Source organism: Heloderma suspectum, chromosome 6 (genome assembly GCF_057233095.1).
Source record: "Heloderma suspectum isolate Gila_16-S chromosome 6, 16-S_ref, whole genome shotgun sequence".
NCBI classification, from domain to species: Eukaryota; Metazoa; Chordata; class Lepidosauria; order Squamata; family Helodermatidae; genus Heloderma; species Heloderma suspectum.
Window position 1 is genome coordinate 102,251,953 of NC_139463.1, and position 20,797 is coordinate 102,272,749.

The 20,797-nt window shown below is 47.7% G+C and overlaps 2 protein-coding genes across 5 annotated transcripts; one reads left to right on the forward strand and one right to left on the reverse strand.

Moving 5' to 3' along the window:
- Positions 1 to 6,324: 6,324 nt before the first annotated feature.
- Positions 6,325 to 10,113, forward strand: TBRG1 (transforming growth factor beta regulator 1). 2 transcript variants are annotated; one of them, XM_084805734.1, is made up of 2 exons: positions 6,325 to 6,608; positions 8,007 to 10,113. In XM_084805734.1, the coding sequence occupies exon 2, from the start codon at positions 8,057 to 8,059 to the stop codon at positions 9,077 to 9,079; it is 1,023 nt and encodes a 340-aa protein (XP_084661860.1). In that variant the 5' UTR covers positions 6,325 to 6,608; positions 8,007 to 8,056; the 3' UTR covers positions 9,080 to 10,113. The 2 variants fall into 2 exon arrangements, with proteins under 2 accessions (XP_084661860.1, XP_084661859.1); XM_084805733.1 differs by having other exon boundaries at positions 6,325 to 6,358.
- Positions 10,114 to 11,386: 1,273 nt separating this feature from the next.
- Positions 11,387 to 20,703, reverse strand: TACO1 (translational activator of cytochrome c oxidase I). Of its 3 annotated transcripts, none has more exons than XM_084805737.1 (6): positions 20,639 to 20,703; positions 18,254 to 18,510; positions 15,279 to 15,385; positions 14,390 to 14,520; positions 13,879 to 14,068; positions 11,387 to 12,507 (listed from the first exon to the last, which is right to left on the reverse strand). In XM_084805737.1, exons 2-6 carry the CDS (start codon positions 18,468 to 18,470, stop codon positions 12,307 to 12,309), a joined length of 846 nt encoding a protein of 281 aa, XP_084661863.1. In that variant the 5' UTR covers positions 18,471 to 18,510; positions 20,639 to 20,703; the 3' UTR covers positions 11,387 to 12,306. The 3 variants fall into 3 exon arrangements, with proteins under 3 accessions (XP_084661863.1, XP_084661864.1, XP_084661861.1); XM_084805738.1 differs by having other exon boundaries at positions 20,539 to 20,656; XM_084805735.1 differs by lacking the exon at positions 20,639 to 20,703 and having other exon boundaries at positions 18,254 to 18,635.
- Positions 20,704 to 20,797: the final 94 nt, after the last annotated feature.

The following is a 20,797-nucleotide window of genomic DNA, read 5'->3' on the forward strand; positions in this document are numbered from 1 at the left end:
CCCCCTCGTTAGCTCGCACCAGGCAGGCTAGTCGCCAGCGGAGATCGGATCTCCTGCCTGTGTGCTGCCCCACGCCCCCCCCCCCCCAAACAGAGACAAGAACGGTGGGGTGGGAATCACCCACCCACACGTGCCCATGACAAAAACCAGAGTGGGGAGAAGGCGGGGGCGGGGGATAGGACTCCTGGGTTCTTGGCAGTGCAGGTACACACACACAGCCTGTTAAAATGACCTTGGGTGATTCATGTCTACACCCACGCGTTGTCAATCTGTTTTGCTGGATTAGATTATGTCTCTAGGGCAGAAATACTGCTTTATTATTTTGGTTCATATTACAATAAGCAGAGGAAATCCTACTCAATATATTAGGTCTATTGTCATTGTTAGAACAGGGTGCATGTCACGGGTGATTGTTGTAAAAAGGATGTTCAAAATATTGGGTATTGGGAGGGATGTCAATTGCCTCCCAAATTAAAAGACGTTCAGGTCTTTTAATTATTTTACTTACTAGGCTTCAGCCCAAAATATGATTTCAGTGACAGGGCACTGTGTCCGAACATGTGCAGAGTTTGTAGGCAACCACTTTTAAATATGTTCTGGAGTTTACTATCATAAAATGGACTGATGAGCACTAGTTGGTTTGGGCATATTCGGGGAGAAGAGGTCTAACAACAACTAGCAAGAAAAGTCAAAGTAAGACTAATCCTCATTTTTGACATGGGAGCCCCCCCCCCACTAAATCTGCCATCAACTCACAGCATACCTCTATATATAAAAAAAACAACATCTTGGTGGGGATGTGGGAAACGTAAACCAGCCTTCCCCAACATGATGTAAACAGTGCGGTCAAATGGCAATGAAATGCCATTTCATTGCCATTTGCAAAAAGGAACAGGCTGCAAAAAGGACAGTCTGACCATTCAATTAAAGCTTAACCAAATTGTTCTGGAAATTAACATCTATATCCATGGACTGCATTGTAGAAATACCAGATCTAGTGTTCCATGGTGCAAAAACATGGCTCTTGCTGTTAGCCATGATAGCTTCTAGATGTTGGGAAAGGACTGTAGCTCCCTGGCAGAACACATGCTTTGTATGCAGAAGATCCCAAGTTCACTTCCCTGCATCTCCAGTTAGCATCTATTAGGGTGCAATCCGTTTAGACAGAAAAAAAAGTCCTACAACTCCCAGCATGCCCCTAGACTGGCTGGGGCATGCTGAGAGTTGAGGGACTTTTTCTGTCTAAACACGCATAGGATTGCACCCGTAGTAGTTAATGAATCTGCCTGAGACCTGGGGAGCAGCTGCTGGTCAGAGCAGAGCTAGACGGATCAGTGGTCTGCCTCACTTTAGGGTAGAGCAGAGCTAGACGGATCAGTGGTCTGCCTCACTTTAGGGTAGAGCAGAGCTAGACGGATCAGTGGTCTGCCTCACTTTAGGGTAGAGCAGAGCTAGACGGATCAGTGGTCTGCCTCACTTTAGGGTAGAGCAGAGCTAGACGGATCAGTGGTCTGCCTCACTTTAGGGTAGCTTCCTCTGAATGCTGAACTAGGTAGAATTGATCCTGCAAGGTTTGTATGTTCACGGTTCTGCTCCTGCATCTGTGAATGAGGACAAACCTTGTCGGGTCAGAATTGGTGGCTTTTGCCGGCCTCCTTGAATTCTGTCCTCTCTCTCTCTCTCTCTCTCTCAGAAATTGAGACACATACATCCTTGGTGCAAATTTGAGCAAAATACTGAAGGGAGAAATCATGGTTGCAACCCCTTACCAATAGAAGTTAGTTTCCACCACGCAGAAGACCATAGCACCATCCTGAGTGAACCCTCCACTCCCCCAAAAGGTAGTTACTTATCTGAACAACGAAAAGTGCCATCCAACGCTGAAAGTCAACTATTAAGTACCAATAGTTATGACATCTGAAATAGTGCTGGATGTCAAATGTCAAATACCACCAGATGTCAGCGACACTAAATAATGGAATATGGGATAATAGGAAGATATTTGGCATCAAAATAGGCAGAGGAGGATTTAGGCAGCCATTTTATTTCCTAGCTCCGCCAACAACATGTATTTGAAACACTGACATCAAACAAGGCCTTATGTGCTAGCACAGCCTCCCCCAACCTGGTGTCCTCTAGATGTGTTGGACTACAGCTCCCAGCATCCCTCAGCCAGCATGGCTGGCTGGGAGTTGTAGTCCAACACAACTGGAGGGCATGAAGATGGAGAAGGCTGTGCTAGAATATTGCACATGCGTCCAGTTTGCTTAACCCTAAGAACAAAATGTTCATACCAAAGAAGTGTCATACACTGGGTAAAATCCAAGTCCTACTTAGAATAGACCATTGAAATGAATGGATTGAAGTTAGTCATGACTAACTGAAGTCCCGTTCATTTCAGTGGGTTTACTCTAAGTAGGACTTATGTTGGATTTTACCTGTTGTTTCTATTCCACAGGGAAGCTAGGTTGGCTCCCACTCTGCTGTCCTCCTGCTGGCAGGCAAAGATGTTTTTATTCAAGCAGGCCTTTGGCATGTAAGCTAGTCTGTTGCTGAAGCAGATTCTATTGGGTTGGGTGCTGTTTTTATTTCTTTTAGGGAGCAATCCTATGGACGCTAGACAGCAGCTAGACGGCCATAAGATATAGTGTTTTCCGGCAACCGACCTTGGAGCCCGCGCTCTGAGGTCAGTTCCCAGAGAACTGACCTCACCCCACTTCCACGCTACCTCGGAGGCAGCACAGAACAGCTCCGTCCTCCACGCTCGCAAGAGGAGCACAGAGCCGCCGGAAAGGGGCGTGGCTGGGGGCATTCCAGGGCGGGGAGACTGTAGCTGCCTGTACTACACATCCTGTGTGTCATACAGCAGCCTCTTCCCCGCTCCGTGCTCCTGCGGCTAGACAGCTGCAATCAGCTGTCTAGCTGAAAAAGCAGGGCAGTAGGTGCGCGGAGAGAACAATCCCCTCCATGCTTCTCCTGCCCTGCTTGAGATAGGTGGTCGCCTCCGAGGTCAGAGGCGGCCACCTATCTCAATAGGATTGCTCCCTAATTGTAGTGTTTTTAATTATTTTTTAATTTATTTGTTTTTATTATTGTTTGGACTAAGTTTATTTTAATCGTGGCTTTATTACGGTTAGCTGCCTTGCGCACCATTGGGTGGTGGGTGGTTGTTTTTTTGGCGGGAAGGCTGGCTGAGGCATGCTGGGAGTTGTAGGCCTTTTCTCTGTCTAAACAGGCATAGGATTGCGCTCTAATTAAAATCCCGGCCCTTCCTCTTGGCTGCTTGTCAAAAGACTGTTGTCCCAAGAGGGCTATGTGCAGCGCCTGCTCTAAGTTCGTTATGCCCCTTGGGCAAGACACCCTCAATGGGCCTCCTCCCTCAGTGAGTCTACCCGCTCACCGCCATTGTCACCAGCTGCTCTTGCACCTTGTCCTCTTTCTCATCATTGCTACCACGTGCTAGCTTGACAGGCAGTGAGCAAGTAGGCAGCGGCATCTGCTGCTCTGCCTTCTCACCACCACCCTTGTCTGGTCCAAAGCGAGAGGCAGGTGAACAAGCAGGTTGCAGCGGCGAGGAGGAGGAGCAAGTCCAGGGGACTCTTGTCAGTGAGACCCTGCTGGAGTGTGGACCCTCAGCAGGTGCCCAACCATGTCTACCATTGACGCCAGATCTGGCTGTATTGTGCTCCAAACAGTGCTTGTGAGCTGCATAAGGGGGGTTTTGAACCCCTATTCAGAAGAATGCCTAGGGGGGGTCATTGCTGGTTGTGTCAGTGAGGTGGATGAAACTGTTTTAATATCTATCTTTTCAAAGAATCATAGAACAGCAGGGTTGGAAGGGGCCTATAAGACCATAGAGTCCAATCCCCTGCTCAGTGCAGGAATCTAAGTCAAAGCATCCCTGACAGATGGCCGTCCAGCTTCATCTTGAATGCCTCCAGTGTGGGAGAGCCCACTACCTCCCTAGGTAACTGGTTCCATTGTCGTATTGCTCCAACAGTCAGGAAGTTTTTCCTGATGTTCAGCCAGAATCTGGCTGCCTGTAACTTGAGCCCATTATTCCGTGTCCTGCATTCTGGGATGATCGAGACGAGATCCTGGCCTTCCTCTCTGTGACAACCTTTCAAGGACTTAAAGAGCGCTATCATCTCTCCCCTCAGTCTTCTCTTCTCAAGGCTAAACATGCCCAGTTCTTTCAGTCTCTCTTCATAGGGCTTTGTTTCCAGTCCCCTGATCATCTTCATTGCCCTCCTCTGAACCCTCTCCAGTTTGTATGCATCCTTCTTAAAGTGTGGTGCCCAGAACTGGACACAGTACTCCAGATGAGGCCTAACCAGTGCTGAGCAGAGGGGAACTAGTACTTCACTTGATTTGGAAGCTATACTTCTATTAATGCAGCCCAAAATAGCATTTGCCTTTTTTGCAGCCATATCACATTGTTGGCTCAGATTCAGCTTGTGATCTACAGCAATTCCAAGATCCTTCTCGCTTGTAGTATTCTGCCCAGCGCTCCAGTCTATCAAGATCACTTTGAATTTTGTTTCTGTCTTCCAGGGTATTAGCTATCCCATCCAATTTTGTGTCATCTGCAAATTGGATTTAGCATTCCCTGCATCTTCTCATCCAAGTCATTACCTCTCCCCAGTTTGAGAAGATCCCATTGATAAGCACTCCTTGAATCCGATTCCGTAGCCAACTGTGGATCCACCTAATTGTTGTTCCATCCAGCCCACTTTTAGCTAGTTTGCGAATCAGGATACCATGGGGCACTTTGTTGAAAGCTTTGCTGAAGCTGAGGTATATGATGTCCACAGCATTCCCACAGTCCATAAGAAAGGTTTGTTGTTGTTCAGTCGTTAAGTCGTATCCGACTCTTCGTGACCGCATGGACCATAGCATGCCAGGCCTTCCTGTCCTCCGCTCTCTCCTGGAGTGTGCTCAAGTTCATATTCATTGCATCGGTGATGCTATCTAGCCACCTCATCCTCTGCCGTAGCCACCTCATCCTCTGCCGTCCCCTTCTCCTTTTGCCTTCAATCTTTCCCAGCATCAGGGTCTTTTCCAGTGACTTTTCTCTTTGCATTAGGTGGCCAAGATCAGATTAGACTGGCAGGATTTGTTCTTGACAAATCCATGTTGGCTTCAAGTAATCCCTGCATTTCTTTTCCTTTCTTTTGAAAGAGCAAGTTTCTAGTTCTAATTGTTGTGGGCAAAAGTTTGAAAGATTTTCCAAAGGCAACGTCTGCTCAAGACAAAAAACCCTGCGGCTTCTAGTGGTTGAGGGTTTCACAAGTACTGCCATCTGAGAAGCTATTACAAAAATACCAACCCTATTGTACTATGTTGGCCTGGTTTTGTTATCTCTGCTGCTATGGTCATTTTATGGTTATTAGATTGTATTGTTTTAATGTTGGTCTGGTATTATGTACGTTTGTAATTTTTTATGCTGTATGTTGCATATTTTATTTTATGGAAGTGACCTCGCAAGGACATTTGCCCTAAAAGCTGCCTTATAAGTACCTTAAATAAGTAAATTCCATCACCCTCTGCCCCTACCACTAAACACGTCTTTTGAATGACAGTGAGGTAGAGTCAGACCTATTAATACTGAGAATATTACCCATACTTGGCTTCCGTCTGTCCCATTCACCCTACTTGCTCAGTGGACCTCTCTCGCTTCCCAACATGAGTGCGGCCTTCACTCTGATTTTTGCACCACCTAGAGGATGAGATGGCTAGATAGCATCACGGATGCAATGAATATGAACTTGAGCACGCTCCGGGAGAGAGCGCAGGACAGGAAGGCCTGGCGTGCTATGGTCCATGGGGTCACGAAGAGTCGGACACGACTGAACAACAACAAAGCCTGATGAGTTCTCGAGTTCTGGAGAACTCGAAAGCTTGCATATTTTTGTCGGATTTTGGCTGGTCCGAATAAAAAAAAAAGCCCAGCTGTAGGTTTTGGATTTTTTCCCCCTCATGGACCTGGACGACTATCTTTTTTTTTTTTAATGTGTTTCGGAGAATAAGGTCGCCACCTTTCTTCTAGGGCCTCTGTGCATTTAACAGGCACAGTTCTACGCGACCAGGCTTCTCTCTAGTCTGGAGAGGCAGAGGGTGGGGGGCGCTTCATCCGCTGAATTCCTGCCCTGCATCTCTAAAGGCGCAGAAGCCCTGCCAGCGACTCAGGCGCGCTGCGCTCCCGGCCCGCCCGCTTCTGAATCTCCGGCGCCCCCTTTGCCCAGGGAGGGAAGGGTCACACGGACAGCACACGGCGCGGGGCCCCCCGCTCGCCCGCCCCTTCCGGTTCCTGCCAAGGCTTCTGGGAAGGGGAAGGGAGGCGAGCAGCTGTCCTCTGGTAAGAAACTGGGGGGTGGGGCGCTGGAAAGGAAGGGGAGGCGGAACTGTGCGGATGAGCCTGGGTTATTCGCAAATCGCTGCATTTCGCTTGCTTTGAATAGTCCTGTATGTGTAGAGCCGGAGTGGGAGTGGGCGAATCCCACCTTCCCCTTAGCTAGAACGTAAGAAGGGCCCTGCTGGATCAGAACAGAGGTTCATCTGGTCAAGGGTCCGTCTTGTTTCTCACGGTGACCAACCAGATGCTTTTGGTAAGCCCACGACGTGAAAGGTGTAGCCCTCCCTACCGGCCCCCCCCCTTCCAACCTCTGAATTTGGGGGCTGTGCTTACCCACTGTGACTAACACCCATTAGCAGATCTAGATCTTCCATGAATTTGCTTACGCCCCCTTTGAAAACCAGCTTGCTTGCTTGCTTATTTATTTATTGCATTTGTACCTCGCCTTTTTTCCTCTTGCAAGGAACCCAAGGCGGCTTACATTCTCCTCCTCCTCTCCATTTTATCCTCACAACAACAACAACCCTGTGATGTGGGTTGGGCTGAGAGTCTGTGGCTGGCCCAAAGTCACCCAGTGAGCTTCCATGGCCGAGTGGGGACTAGAACCCGGATCTCCCAGCTCCTAGTCCAGCACTCTTGCCACTACACCACACTGGCTCAATGTGCTAAGCTAAGGCCCACTAGCTAAGGCCTAGCCATCCCCATCTGGTGTCCTCCAGATGTTTTGGACTACAATTCCCAGAACTGACCATTGGCCATGATGTCTGGGGCTGATGGGAGTTTTATTTATTTAATTATTTAATTATTAAACTTCTATCCCACACTGAGTTCCATTGTGGAACTCAAGGTGGCTACATATGGTTCCCAGGTGGTCTCCCCTCCGAGCACTGACCAGACCCAGACTTGCTTAGCTTCAGTAAGGTGGCTGCTTCATATGCCTTCAAACCATATCTTGTGTTGGAGTCCAAAACATCTGGAGGGCACTAGGTTGGGGAAGGCTAGCTAATGGCCATCCATCGTCTTTCCCCTTTTCAAACTATGCAAGTTTGTAGCCATCACCACATCTTGTGGTAGTGAAAATCACTGTTAATGTGCTGTGTGAAAAAGTACTTCCTTTTATCTGTCCTGAATCTCCCACCACTCAGCTTCATTGTATGACCCCTTTGGGTTCTAGCATTATGAGAGAGGTTTTCTCCCTATTCACTTTTTTCCCCTCACTTTTTTCTAAGATAAAAGCTCCAAAAGTTGTTAACTTTCTTCTTTTCTTTGGAATTGTTGTAAACTGCCTTGGTTCGTTTCAGAAAAGCGGTATAGAAATGCAGGCAATCAAATCAAAAAGTAGGGGAGTTGCTCCAGCCCCTTGATCATTTTGGTTGCCCTTTTCTGCACCTTTTCCAGCTCATGTGCAGGCTAGGACCCCTTTAGAGAAAACAGTTATGGCTACACACTTGTGAGCCTCACTTCAGGAAGTCCTGATGGTGTAAAATATTCATCAGGGGTTAGGGCTGGCAATATGTCAGTATGTATATTTTGTGTGTGTGTGTGTTTGAGCTTTTAATACATTACATTTTTGCATTTTGAAATGGTTGAGCTAGAAATCCCTATATAAATAAATATTGGAACTGCTCTTTGGACTCTTTCTCTTCCCCAGCTTTCTTCTGCTCCTGCCAGCTCCCTTCAATCCTGCCCACACCCCTTGCAATGAAGAAAACTCCACGAAAAAACCAAGGTGAGCGTTACCGCCTGAAGTTCCAGCGTCTGTGCCGGGCAGCCAAGGTGCTGGTTTATGAGAATGCGGCTTTGTGTGACGAGATCGCCAGGCTTGAGGCCAAATACCTCCGTGTGCGTGAAGAGCGCCGGTTCCTGCTTGCTCGCCTGTTGCAGGCACAGGCCCTGGCAGAAGATGAGCCTCCTGCTCCAACCGTTGCTGCCATTTCTCAGCCCTCACCGGACGAGCTGGCTGCCCGCAAGCCCCGTCGGGAACGCAAAGGCAAAGAAAACGGCCGGGCGTCCAAGCGCAGGGCAGTCCTGGAGCTGGGTGCCCGCCGGCTGGTTCCACCACTACCTTTGGATCCTTCTGGCCGGCCAGTGTTTCCCATCACACTGGGGTTGCTGACCGTTTACAGTTTGGGTGAAATTGTCTCCGACCGTCCCGGTTTCCACACAGAGAGTGCCATCTACCCAGTTGGGTACTGCAGCACCCGGATTTTTGCCAGCACCCGCAGACCAGTCCACCGCTGCCTCTACACCTGCCAGATCAAGGATGGTGGTGCTGGGCCACTCTTTGAGATTGTCCCTGAAGATGAGCCGGGCTGCGTCATGGCTGGCTCCACTCCTGATACCTGCCACGCTCAGCTCCTGGAGGCTGTGGGGGCAGCACAGCTGGAGCCAGCAGGGGCCGAATTCTTTGGGCTCTCACACCCAGCCATCCAGCATCTCATCCAGAGCTGTTCTGGTGCACGCAAGTGTGCTGGGTACCGCTGGTTCCGCTTTGAGGTGTGCCGCCAGGCAGATGGGCCCCCTCCTGAGGGGTTGCCCCCAGGAAACCCCGGAACTGACTACGAGGCTTTCCAAAACCGAGGTTTGGCAGGGCCCGTGGGCCTGGACTTCCCCACTACAACCCCTTCCCCACCTAGTGGCAATGGATATGCAGAACTTTTCCTGCCCTGTGCTCCCTCAGGAGGGTCCCCCATTCCCCAAAGCCAAGAAAGTGACACCGACTGAGTATTGCCACTCATGAGCCTGTGTAGAACTTCTCTTTGGACACCAGGGGGCACCACCCATTACTTCACCTTTTCCGTTGCTAAAATTGCACTGTCACCAACTGCTTATACCTACTCTGTTGTAAATGCTGTCATTAGGTTAGCCATCCCCAACCTCCTGCCTTCCAGATGGTTGGACTACAACTCCCAGAATCCCCCAGCCAGCTATGCTGTGGTTCAACCCATCTGAAAGGCACCAGGTTGGGGAAGGCTGTTTTAGATCAACTCTCATGTTGTCTATGGGCAGGACTTTAGGTGTAGGCCCAAGAGGATGTGTTTTCATAAAGCTGTTTGAAATGTGTACTTGAAATGGGTGTTTCTACGCGAATTTTGTATTTGACAAATGAGTATTTGTCAGTTTAATTTGGGGGCTTTTATTTTTTTTTTTTTTTGCTTTTGTCATCCCACAGTAAAAGCTCTGTGGTGAATGTACCATCATATAGCTCTGTGTGTGTGTGTATATAATTACATTTTGTAGGCCATTCTGAATGCATTTGATCACACGAAGGCATGCTCACAAGATAATTTCCCCAAAAGAGAGTAACTCTTTTTTCTTGTCATAAAATTGTGAATGCTGGTAAGCAGCCACCATTCTCAGAGTATAAGGGTGCAATCCTATGCATGGATTGGCAGCGGTAGGGCTTCTTTCTGTCTAAACATGCACAGGATTGCGCCCTAAATGTATTAAAAACTAAGAATGTGTTAACCTGCATTACTGCATATGCCCGTTTCCACATTAAGGGAGGCCACTGGAGAAGTTGGTGATTTTTACTGTTTTGAGGCCAAGCAGGAGCAGACCTAGGCCAATGTGGTAGAAACCATACAGATGTATATACTCTTGTAGGGTACAAAGAGACAACTTTCGTGGAATATGGAGCTGATGATTGAACTGTATCATGCTCTGTTCTTCCCTTCCTTCATTTTCTTGATATGTTAAGAGGCTTATGCATGAGACTTGCAGCTGAAACCTGTTTGTAATAAAGGCTTTGAAATTTGAATGTGCATTGCAGGAAACTTGGAGGTGGGAGGGGGCGTGCCATGAGGAAACAGGTGGATCACACAGAAGCAAGTCCTTGCATTTCTGCTGGAAAATTTCCTTTTATGGAGGCTCTCCCCTCACCCCAAATCTCCCAGTTGGTTGAGATGGCTCACTTTTCTTAAGGTGCAAAAGCATCCAGAAATAGATCCACAAATGAAAGATAAACATCTTAAGATACCGGAGCAAAGATTTTATTTGTTAAAAAGTCCAATGTGTTTTGGTTTATTTTTAATACTTCTTCAATGGGTTATAAAAACATCTCCATAAATTTCTGTAATGTCTCCTACTAAAATCACCAGTAAATTTTAGTAGATGTTATAAGAATTTCTGCAGATGTTTTTATAACCCCTTGGAGAAGGCCTTAAAATAAAAATAGGCTCAAACACATTGGGCTTTTTAACAAATAAAATCTTTGTTCTAGCAACATGAGATGTGTCTCTTCCATTCCTGGGTCACTTTTTTAAGGGGAGGAAGTAATGGGTGCATCTATACCAGGGCTGGGCAGAAGGTAGCTCTGGATCTACTGGTACTGAGCCAGCAATGTGGTATGGCTGCAAAAAAGGCAAATGCTATTTTGGGCTGCATTAATAGAAGTATAGCTTCCAAATCAAGTGAAGTACTAGTTCCCCTCTACTCAGCACTGGATAGGCCTCATCTTGAGTACTGTGTCCAGTTCTGGGCACCACACTTTAAGAAGGATGCAGACAAACTTGAGGGTTCGGAGGAGGGCAACGAAGATGATCAGGAGACTGGAAACAAAGCCTTATGAGAAGAGACTGAAAGAACTGGGCATGTTTCGCCTTGAGAAGAGAAGACCAAGGGGAGATCTGATAGCGCTCTTCAAGTACTTGAAAAGTGGTCACAGAGAGGAAGGCCAGGATCTCTTCTTGATCATCCCAGAGTGCAGGACACGGAATAATGGGCTCAAGTTGCAGGAAGCCAGATTCCGGCTGAACATCAGGAAAAATTTCCTGACTGTTAGAGCAATACGACAATGGAACCAATTCCCTAGGGAAGTGGTGGTCTCCCCCACACTGGAGGCATTCAAGATGAAGCTGGACAGCCATCTATCATGGATGCTCTGACTTGGATTCCTGCATTGAGCAGGGGGTTGGACTCGATGGCCTTGTAGGCTCCTTCCAACCCTACTATTCTATGATTCTATGAGAAATGTCCAAATGTCCAGGTTCACAGCTCTTTAGTACCAAGTATATATCTTTTGCATCAGGGTCCAGTTAGTTGATCTCTGGGTTCTAGTAAAAAACAAAGAAGACCCAGCACGCCTGAAGTCTGTCCGTCCCAAATTTACTCCACAAACCAGTTTCAGACTAGCATGACCATCGCAGCTTCTGCCAAGAAACCCTTTCAGCATGAACCAGAGGACATCTAGGCAGAAGTATGACCCACTGATTTCAATGGCACTTGCTGCCAAGTACCCATGCTTAGGATTACAGTCTTTTGTAGTTTAGTGAGTGTCCTGAGACTTCTGTGGGTTCTACAGAGAACTACAATTCCTTGGGAGAGGAAGCAATGTTTAATGTAAATATACCTTTTGTAAAAGAATAACAAGTAAATACTCCACTTGCCAGTTTCAGTATAAAGTCAAATATATGGGGTGGTGAGACATTCAGTAACACTTATCACCATGGCTCAGGAATATCCTCAATTAACGTGCTATTTCTGGGATGACACTGGGTCATTGATAAGACTGCAAGGCCACAGGCATTGTTGCCACAGTGCTCATGCTGCATGGGGGAGCACCGCAGCTTCCACAAAAGATAGCTGTGAGACCTTTATAGCAAGCGCCCCCTAACCTTTCCAGCAGAAATTTGTGCAAAACCGGGTCAAAGTCCAAGCTCTTGCTGGAACATTCTCCCAGCATCTGCACCTGGTTAACCCTTTGTACACAGGGTGGGCCTGCCTTCAGATAAGAAATTGTGACTGTGAGAGGATCCGAATAGGGGCAAGTGGATTTTTTTTTTTTTTTTAAACGGCAACCTTCCTGGGTGCCAATTTTAACAGTTAGAAAAGGCATCCCAGCTTTGACCTCATTGCAAGGTCAAGCAAAAAGCATGTCAGGACTCAGCTGATAAGTCTTTGTCAGCGCCCATTCAGGGGAGGTGCTGTCCTTCGGAGGTAGGCCTATAAGCCTAGGCGATGTTGTCATACACCTGGATGACATCCAGACATTCCCGGAGAGCCTCCAGCAGCTGCGCTGCCCGCTCCATCTCCTCATCTGAGAGCTGGGCACTGACCGTTGGGATGAACTCGAGGCCGGCAGAGAGGGTGCAAAGGCCCAGAGATTCCAGCTGTTCGCGGACCTGGTGCAAAGTGGGCACTGCGCAAATAAACTGGGCAGGAAGAGAGGAAGGAAGGAATTCAGCCACCAATCCTCCGCACACACAGCCTTGAAAATAAACACTGAAGCATTCGCTCCATGAACGAATGTTTTAAGTTTCCTGGTGTTGGGGGAAGCTGGGAGAAAGAACTCCTGAATACTCTGAGGTGAGGAGGCTGATGTGTTGGTGGAGACTTGAAGAATTCTGGGATCTCTGCAGAAAGGGTGTGGGCGTTCTACAGGAAAGAAGAATGATCTGGTACGACGTTCCTCAACCAGGTGTCCTCCAGATGTGTTGACTACAGCTCCCATCATCCCCAAGCATGGCTGCAGAATCTCAGGCCCAAATTCAGCCCTCTGGGGTTCCCCCAAAAGCCACCCCCCAGTAAACCGCCAAATTCTGTGACCCAAACGTATCATGCAAATTAAGGATACGTGAATCAGGTGGGACTATTCCTGGTCATGTCGATTTCTACTTGAAAGTATGCAGATAATGCCAAGTGACATCTCAGAGGCTGAAAGGGCACCAGTGCCTCGTGTAGCTCCTTCCTCTTCTTCACAGTGACTACAGGAGCAATACAAGCTTGCTTTAAAAGCGCTGGCGGGGGGGAGGCGTGATTCCCTGGTTGCTGACTACAGAAACAGGATCAGTTCTGCATTTCTGCAGCAACCCGGCAGAATGAATTCACTTGAGGTCAGGCGAGTTAAAAGGAAGAGGCTTGGGAAGAAGGACTCCTACCTTCTCAGAAAGGGAAATGACATTCCAAGGTAGGGGTGTTGAACCTCTTTCATCCAAAGGGCCGAATTCTATTGTGGAGAAGCTCTCTGGGGCCACATTCTGGTGGCCTGCCAGGCCAAAGGCAAAGTGGGGCAGGAGCAAAGGGAGCAGACCAAAATATCGGCATGTTTTAGCTTCGAGCTCTTCCTGCCAGTAACTAAGTCTTAGGAGAGAGAGTTCAGCTTTTTAGAATGGGAAAATCCAGTGCAAAAGCCTGGAGGCCCTCAAATGATCAGCAGCTGGGGGAAAGGGGGCGTGGTGCGGGGAAGGGGGTGTGGCCATCTGGGGAACCCCGTAGGGCCAGATTTGGACTGCAAACCTGAGGCTCAACACCTCAGTTTCAAGGTTAGAGCTACTGGGTATACCCAACCCTCATAACTAACGTGGCTGTCTAAAACTACCCCTGCTCCATACTGAAACCCAGTGGAGGCTGGTGGCTGTGATGTCAGTGGGGCAGTGAATCTTTTCCGGGTTTCAGTCAGAACTCTAAAGGGGCTATCTAAGGTGTGCACCTTGGATAACTCCTTCAGAGTTCTGACTGAAACCTGAAGTGGATTCACTGCCCCACTGACCTCAGAGCCACCAGCTTCCACTGCTTAAACCTACCCTGTATCTCGCCTTCAGCATCATCTCCTCATCCTCATCTTCTTCTTCCTGGACATCTTCGGCTCCAGCTTCGATAGCCAACTCAAGGGCCCGGTCCAAGCTGACAGGGCTGCCGGTCTGGTCCTCCCTGCTCACCGCAACAATGCCCTTCTTCTCAAAACTATGTCGAGCCCCGTCGGCAAAGAGTCCACTGCAGGAAACCAAGTGGGAAGCCCCCAGCATGAACATTAAGGAAATGACTGAGTAAGGTTTCTACTTCCTCTGATCCAAAAGGGAGCCAGAAAACCCACAGATGTTGGCCTTTCCCAACTTGGTGCCCTCCAGATGTGCCGGACTGCAACTCCCATAATTCCCAGGTAGCATGGCCAATACCATCTGGGAATTATGGGAGTTGCAGTCCAACACATCTGGAAGGGCACCAAGTTGGGGAAGCTTCTAGTCCGGTAAGACCCTGTTAACCTCTGCATACCACCCCATGCAAACCACCTGGCCCTCTCCACCTCACACTAACCCGTGTTGGCTCAGAAGACGTCGGATTTCTTGGAAGGATCTCTTTGTGTTGTCCGTCATTATTTCAATAAGTAGGGAGGAGCCACCAGGGCCTCGTGCTTCATAGAGCAGGTAGGAGGATTTGGTTTTGTCCTGCCCCCCCAAAGTTAAAAACAACAATGGTAAGGCACATATTTAGTGGACCCCACAAAAAAAGATACTCAACATGCTCAACTGCGCCTTTGAAACAATGAAACTGATAGGGGGAGGGCACACTGAGATGTGTATGTATGTATGTATGTACCTACTTATTTATTTACTGAAATATTTAAAAATTGCTTTTCGGCCCACCAGGGCCCTCAAAGCAATATATAATTTAAAACAATACCATAAATACAATCACAGCAGAATAATAGCAGGAAAAATGTTCTTTAAAACAAGCCAGAAAAATATTAAAATCCATCGGTGGAATTTTCACTGCCTGTCTAAACTCAGTAGGGATGGAGCCAAGCTGACCTCCCTCAGGAAAGTTGGAGTGCTGCTACAGAAAAGGCCCTGTCTTGTGTACCCTTCTTATGTTCTTAAAAGTCTGACGATCATTGATTCAAGGGCACAATCCTATGCATGTTTAGACAGAAATAAAGTCCTACAGTTCCCAGCATCCCCCAGCTAGCCATGCTGGCTAGGGAATGCTGGGAGTTGTAGGACCTTTTTCTGTCTAAATATGCATAGGATTGCACTGTAAATCATGGTTGGCTTGAGAGCACAAAGTAGGGCAGACTACAGCTAACAAAAAATCGCTGACATTTCCTTGCCTCTGTTACCACCCTTCTCGCAAAACACAGCTCTCTCACAAAGCAGGCTGCAGCCACATCTGCACCATGGCCCCCAAACATCTCAGAAACACATACCCCTCCAGCGATAGCTGCTTCAATGGAGGATTTGGGCATGCTCCTGCTCCGACATTGCTCAATAATGTTGGCTAAATTAGTGTTCAGCTCAGGGTTGGGGCCTCCTTCTGCCAAAGACATGCAGGAAGAGATGGCAAATTATTATTTCTAATTTGTTTGTTTGCAGGGGTGTTAAACCTCTTTCATTCCGGTGGTGGGCGGTGTCAAAGCCAAAAAGGACAGGGCCAAACTGCCCAAAACTAAGAGCACAATTTAGCTTAACTCTCATACTGCCAGTAACTAAGCCTTAGGAGAGGCATTTCAGCCCGTTAGAATGGCAGGAAATGCGCAAAAGCCACGAAACCCCCAAATGATGAGCAGTCAGTAGAAAGGGGAAAGGCCTCCTGGGGAACCCTGGAGGGATGGATTGGGACCCTGGCCAGGCAGTATTTGGCCCGTGGGCCTGAGGTTCAACATCTCGGATGTAGTGTCATCAATATACATTGCACTTTACAGAATAACAGTACGAAGAGAGGAGACCGGCTTGAAGAGCTTACAATTTAAATTTCAACACAAGGGAGGCTGCAGGGGGAGGGGAGGAAGTTGGAGGTAAAAGCAAAGAAGAGAAGAATATGTGTTGGGTCCAGCTACACATTTATTATAATTATAATCAATTTATTAATTAATGCATTAATTGTTTAATAATTAATTAATTAATTAATGTATTTCTATACTGCCCAACAGACAAAACTCTCTGGGTGGTTTGCAAAATAACAATAATAATAATAGTAATACAGCATTCCTCAAAAAGGTGTGTTTAAATGAGGAACGATAGCTCCATGGCACAGCACATGTGTGAATGCAGAAGTTGCCAGGTTCAACCCCGGAAGCTCCAGGGAAAGCTGGGAAAAGCCCCTGCCTAAAACTCTGGAGAGCCACCGCTGCTGGTCCATGTAGAGAATACACGGCTCAGGACAAGGAGCAAAATGATCTGGCACAGGACAAGGGGGCTTCCTTTGGTTTCACAATACATTACTTATGGAACTTGTTGCAGGATGTGGTGATGGCCACTGGCTTAGACAGCTTGAAAAGTAGACTAAGCAAAAATAGACTAAGTAAACTCTCACATGAGACAGCAATAGACTTCAACTATAGCGTTTACCAGTATCCAGACATAAGAACACCTGTGTATTTTGAGCAAGAGATCAAATGGCTTCTATAAGCTCCTGAGGAAGGAAGCATTCCAAAACACAGTGAGCACAATACATTCTGTTTTCTCGAGCAATAGCACTTGTCTCTCCCGTCTTCACCAGCTAAATTGAGCACCCACGCTTGGAGGCAGTATGCCTTTGAATATGCTGGGGGACAAAGATGCGGGCCGGGGCTATTGCTTTCAGGCCCTATTTGTTGGGCTTCCCATGGAAAAAAAGATGCTGGACAAAATGGAGCTTTGGCTTGTTCCAGCAGGGCTCTTCGTATGTGGTTATTAGCTCAGGGACATGAGCTTATGTTCTCATTAGCTCTTTTTCCCTGCTCCCATCCCCTGTGCGCCATCTTTTACTCACAGCAATCCTGTGAAGTAAGCTAGAGCGGGGCTTCTCCCTTACAACATGGACACGAGGCTCAGCCATTTAAAATTGGGGCCAGAGGTTTTTCACCCCTGATTTAAATTCATTCATTCTTTCATTCCATTTCTATACCATCCAATAGCCAAAGCTCTTTGGACAGTTCACAGCAGGATAAAATATAAAACTTTCAACATTCAAGCATTTAAAGCAGCTTAAAAACAAGTTACAAACAATGAACAATAAAACTACCGATTAACAATGAAAGCACCCCATCATATGCTGTCAAATGCCTAGGAGTACAGATAAGTCTTTACCTGGTGCTGCAAAGCTAACAATGCTGGCACCAGAAAGACCTCCCTGGAGAGAACATTTCACACTCGGGAGGGGCACCACCAAGAAGGCCCTCTCCCTTGTTGCCATCCTCCAAACCTCCCTTGGAGGAGGCACCTGGAGGAGGGTATCAGATGCTGATTGTTGTGTATGGGTAGGTTCATACCAGGAGAGGCACTCCATCAGGTATTGCAGTCCTGAGCCATGTAAATCTTCCTCTAAAGCCAGAGGTACAGCAGCCATGGCTCCGCCCACCCTTTCCCTCTCTCCTTCCCTCCAGCACACCTGGAGATGTGCTTGCTACCACGAGGGGGAGGATGACAGCATCACAGACGGCATGGATGGGAGAAGCCGCAGCTATCTTCTCTTCTGCTTTAGCAGAAGTCTTCAGTGGGCTCCATCCAGTGTTTGGGTTGCAAGATGGCAACCCTGACTTAGAGATGTGACTGGGCCAAGCTCACCAAGTCAGCCTCATGGCTGAGTGGGGATATGAACCCGGGTCTCCTCAATCCCAAAGGCTCCAAAGCCAACACTGCCTCTCCAGACTGGGACTGAAATGAAGAGTCTTGCCCCAAGGGCTGTGTGCAAGGGCCCACAATTTGAGACTGGCCTTGGTAGCTAACCCAGAAATTGTGATCGCCTGGGACCTGCCACTCTTCTTATCACCGGCATCACACTCCACCTCTGTGTGAGATCTCCTGCTCCAAGTCTGGAGCTGGAAAAGGGGGTGGGGGGGGGCTTGCTGCTTTGGTTTACTGTATAACCAAGGAAGCTCCCTGCCATCCTGTCCTGCAAGGAGGGGGGCAGTTTACTGGACTGGGTGCTCCACAGATGAGGTGTTCCAACTACCTCAGGGATGCAATGGCCAAACAATCGCAACCTCAGAGCTGGGAAACCAGAACCACAGGGACAGTCATGGCCCACCCCTGCAGCTGCAAGCATGGGAGGGGAGCTGGATCCTGCCCCACTCACCAGAGAGCAGCAGCGAGTGGAAGCCTGGCCGTGGGGCTTCCACATGTCCACACAAGTGCAGATGTCTGACTTCCTGGCAATCTTCACTGCCATTACAAAATGATAATGAAAAGGGCACAGCCATACCTTTCACAGCCAATCGGATCATCATGGAAAGCTTTTGGAAAAGACGGGAGCGAGCATTGTCCTTCGGACCCTTAACGTTTCTGACCTTGGACCATTTGTTGTGTCCAGCGAACGCAGCACAGGAAGCATGGACGGTGCGACCCGGGTGGTCCAGTAACGTCAGAAGTTGTTGGCGGAAGAGGAGGTGCACCCGTGTGAGAGTGGAGCTGGCTGACATGGCTTGGGTGGGACAAGAAGCTGTCACCCCGACGCTCAGTCTTGGAAACAGAATATGAGGAGAAATGGCTATTGTGATATAGAAATGCAGCATATTTACAAAATTGTGGAATTAAAATCTTGAAAACTGCTCACGGGGGGGCATGGTGGTGAGAGAATATCAATCCCATACAAAAACATGAAAAACACTATCTATCAATATATCCTATTAGAACAATTCAGAACTGTTACTGTAAATTTTGAAGCCCACTCCAGAACAGTCGACTCAATGGAAATAATTCCCACAAGGATCTAAAGCAAGGGTGGGCAACTTGTGGCCTTCCAGATGTTTTGACCAACAACTCCCATCAGCCCTAGCTAGCATAGCCAATGATGAAGTATCATGGGAGTTGTAGGCCAAAACATCTGGAGGGCCACAATTTGCCCACTCCCCTGATCTAGAAAAAGGAGACCATTTAAAAGACAGTGCCCATATACAAACTCCAACCTAACTGATGGCTAAGAACCTCTGCGGTGCATCGAATGAGAAGTGACTTTTCATACATGGCAAGGAAGGGGAAACTGAGGCAGTGAGTTTACCAACCCACAATATGATGCAACAAATGCACATTTCTTATGCCCAAAACTGATTATGCAGGAAGGCAATTGAAGCCCTGTTTTCCAACTTCCAGATATCTTTATCCCCTTCCCATTATTTACACATTATTTTGCTCCAGATTACTGAATTCAGGAAAATTTCCAGAGGAGTAGCTGTGTTAATCTGCTGCAGCATAAATAATCAAGAGTCCTGTGACACCTTAAAGACTAAGAAATTGATTATGGCATTAGCTCTCGTGGTCTAAAGTCTGCTTCATCAGATGCAAGAAGTGTTATTCTAAGTTGGCAGATGCATATGCGTGACAACACACGCACCCACACAATTGTAGAGGAGAAAATGGACTGACTGTAACAATTACATTGAAAAGTAAATGGATGTAGAATAAACACAGGCTGAATCTACACATAGCAGTTTTACCGTTATCATACTGCAGTGATAACTATTGGTGCCCACCGGTGACATGTTCAACAATAGTTATTTATCACTGCAGTATAACAGTAAAACTGCTATGTGTAGATTCAGCCCCAGTGACCAATATAATATTATTATAACAGAGGATAGTCACCATCAGCACCTTGCTTCTTCACCCAAAATAACTGAGGACACATCGAATCCTTACCATGTACATGTACCGAAGGGTGGCAAGGAGGCACATGTTAACCACAATGGCTCCAATCCTATGCACATTTGCCTGGCTGTAAGCCCAACTGAATACTGTGTGGCTTACTTCTGAAGGAAGTATGCATTGGATCACATGCAGTGCAAAAGCGTGCCTTATTTATATATTGAAGGTATTTCTATACCGCCTTTAGAGGCAAAGCATCTCCAAGGCAGTTCACAAATTAAAATGTTAAAATGATAAAACAGAACTGATTAAATCAGGAATAAGAAGAAACGGACAGAGAAAATACATACACATCCACCTCCTTCTAGTTAAAGTAATCTGAAATAATCACAGACCCCCTAATTTTTGTATTCACAAAGCACAAATGTAGATTACTCATTTCAGTCATAAACCTACGCTGAAATATGGAGGCAGGTGGGAGAACAGATCATGATTATAGAATCATAGAACAGTAGGGCTGGAAGGGGCCTACAAGACCATCGAGTGCAACCCTCTGCTCAATGCAGGAATCCAAGTCAGAGCATCCCTGACAAGTGGCTGTCCAGCCTCAAGCGTGTGAAGCCGCCTTCCCCAATCTGGTGCCTTCCAGATGTGTTGGACTACAACTCCCAGCGTCTCCCAGCCAACATAGCTGGCAGGATTGCTGGGAGTTGTAGGCCAACCTATCTGGAGGGCCCTAGGCTGCAGCAGGCTCTTGTGAAGGGCTAACTCAGGATGTTGTTGGGCTACAGCTCCCATTGTTCCTAGCCATTGGCCATGCTGGCTGGGGTTGATGGGAGTTGCAGTCCAACAACAGGCTCCGCACCGCTGGGGTAACTGACTAACGATGTGACCTTGAGCGTGCACCTTTATTGAACCGAACAGCTCCGGCCTCCAGCATCTGCTATTTTTAACCCATTACAAACCCCGCACTCCTCTCCCAACGAACCCAGGCGTCTTGACTTACCCCAATACGAGCTGCCGCAGCGCCCCAGAGTTCCCCCGGCTTCTTGCACGAACAGCTCCGCCCCCAGGGAGGCGGCACCTGAAATTAACCCTTTCATCTCCGTCCGCCAACGCTATCCTGGTTGTTCTAGAAGAGGGAGGGCGATAGAGGAGTTGGCTT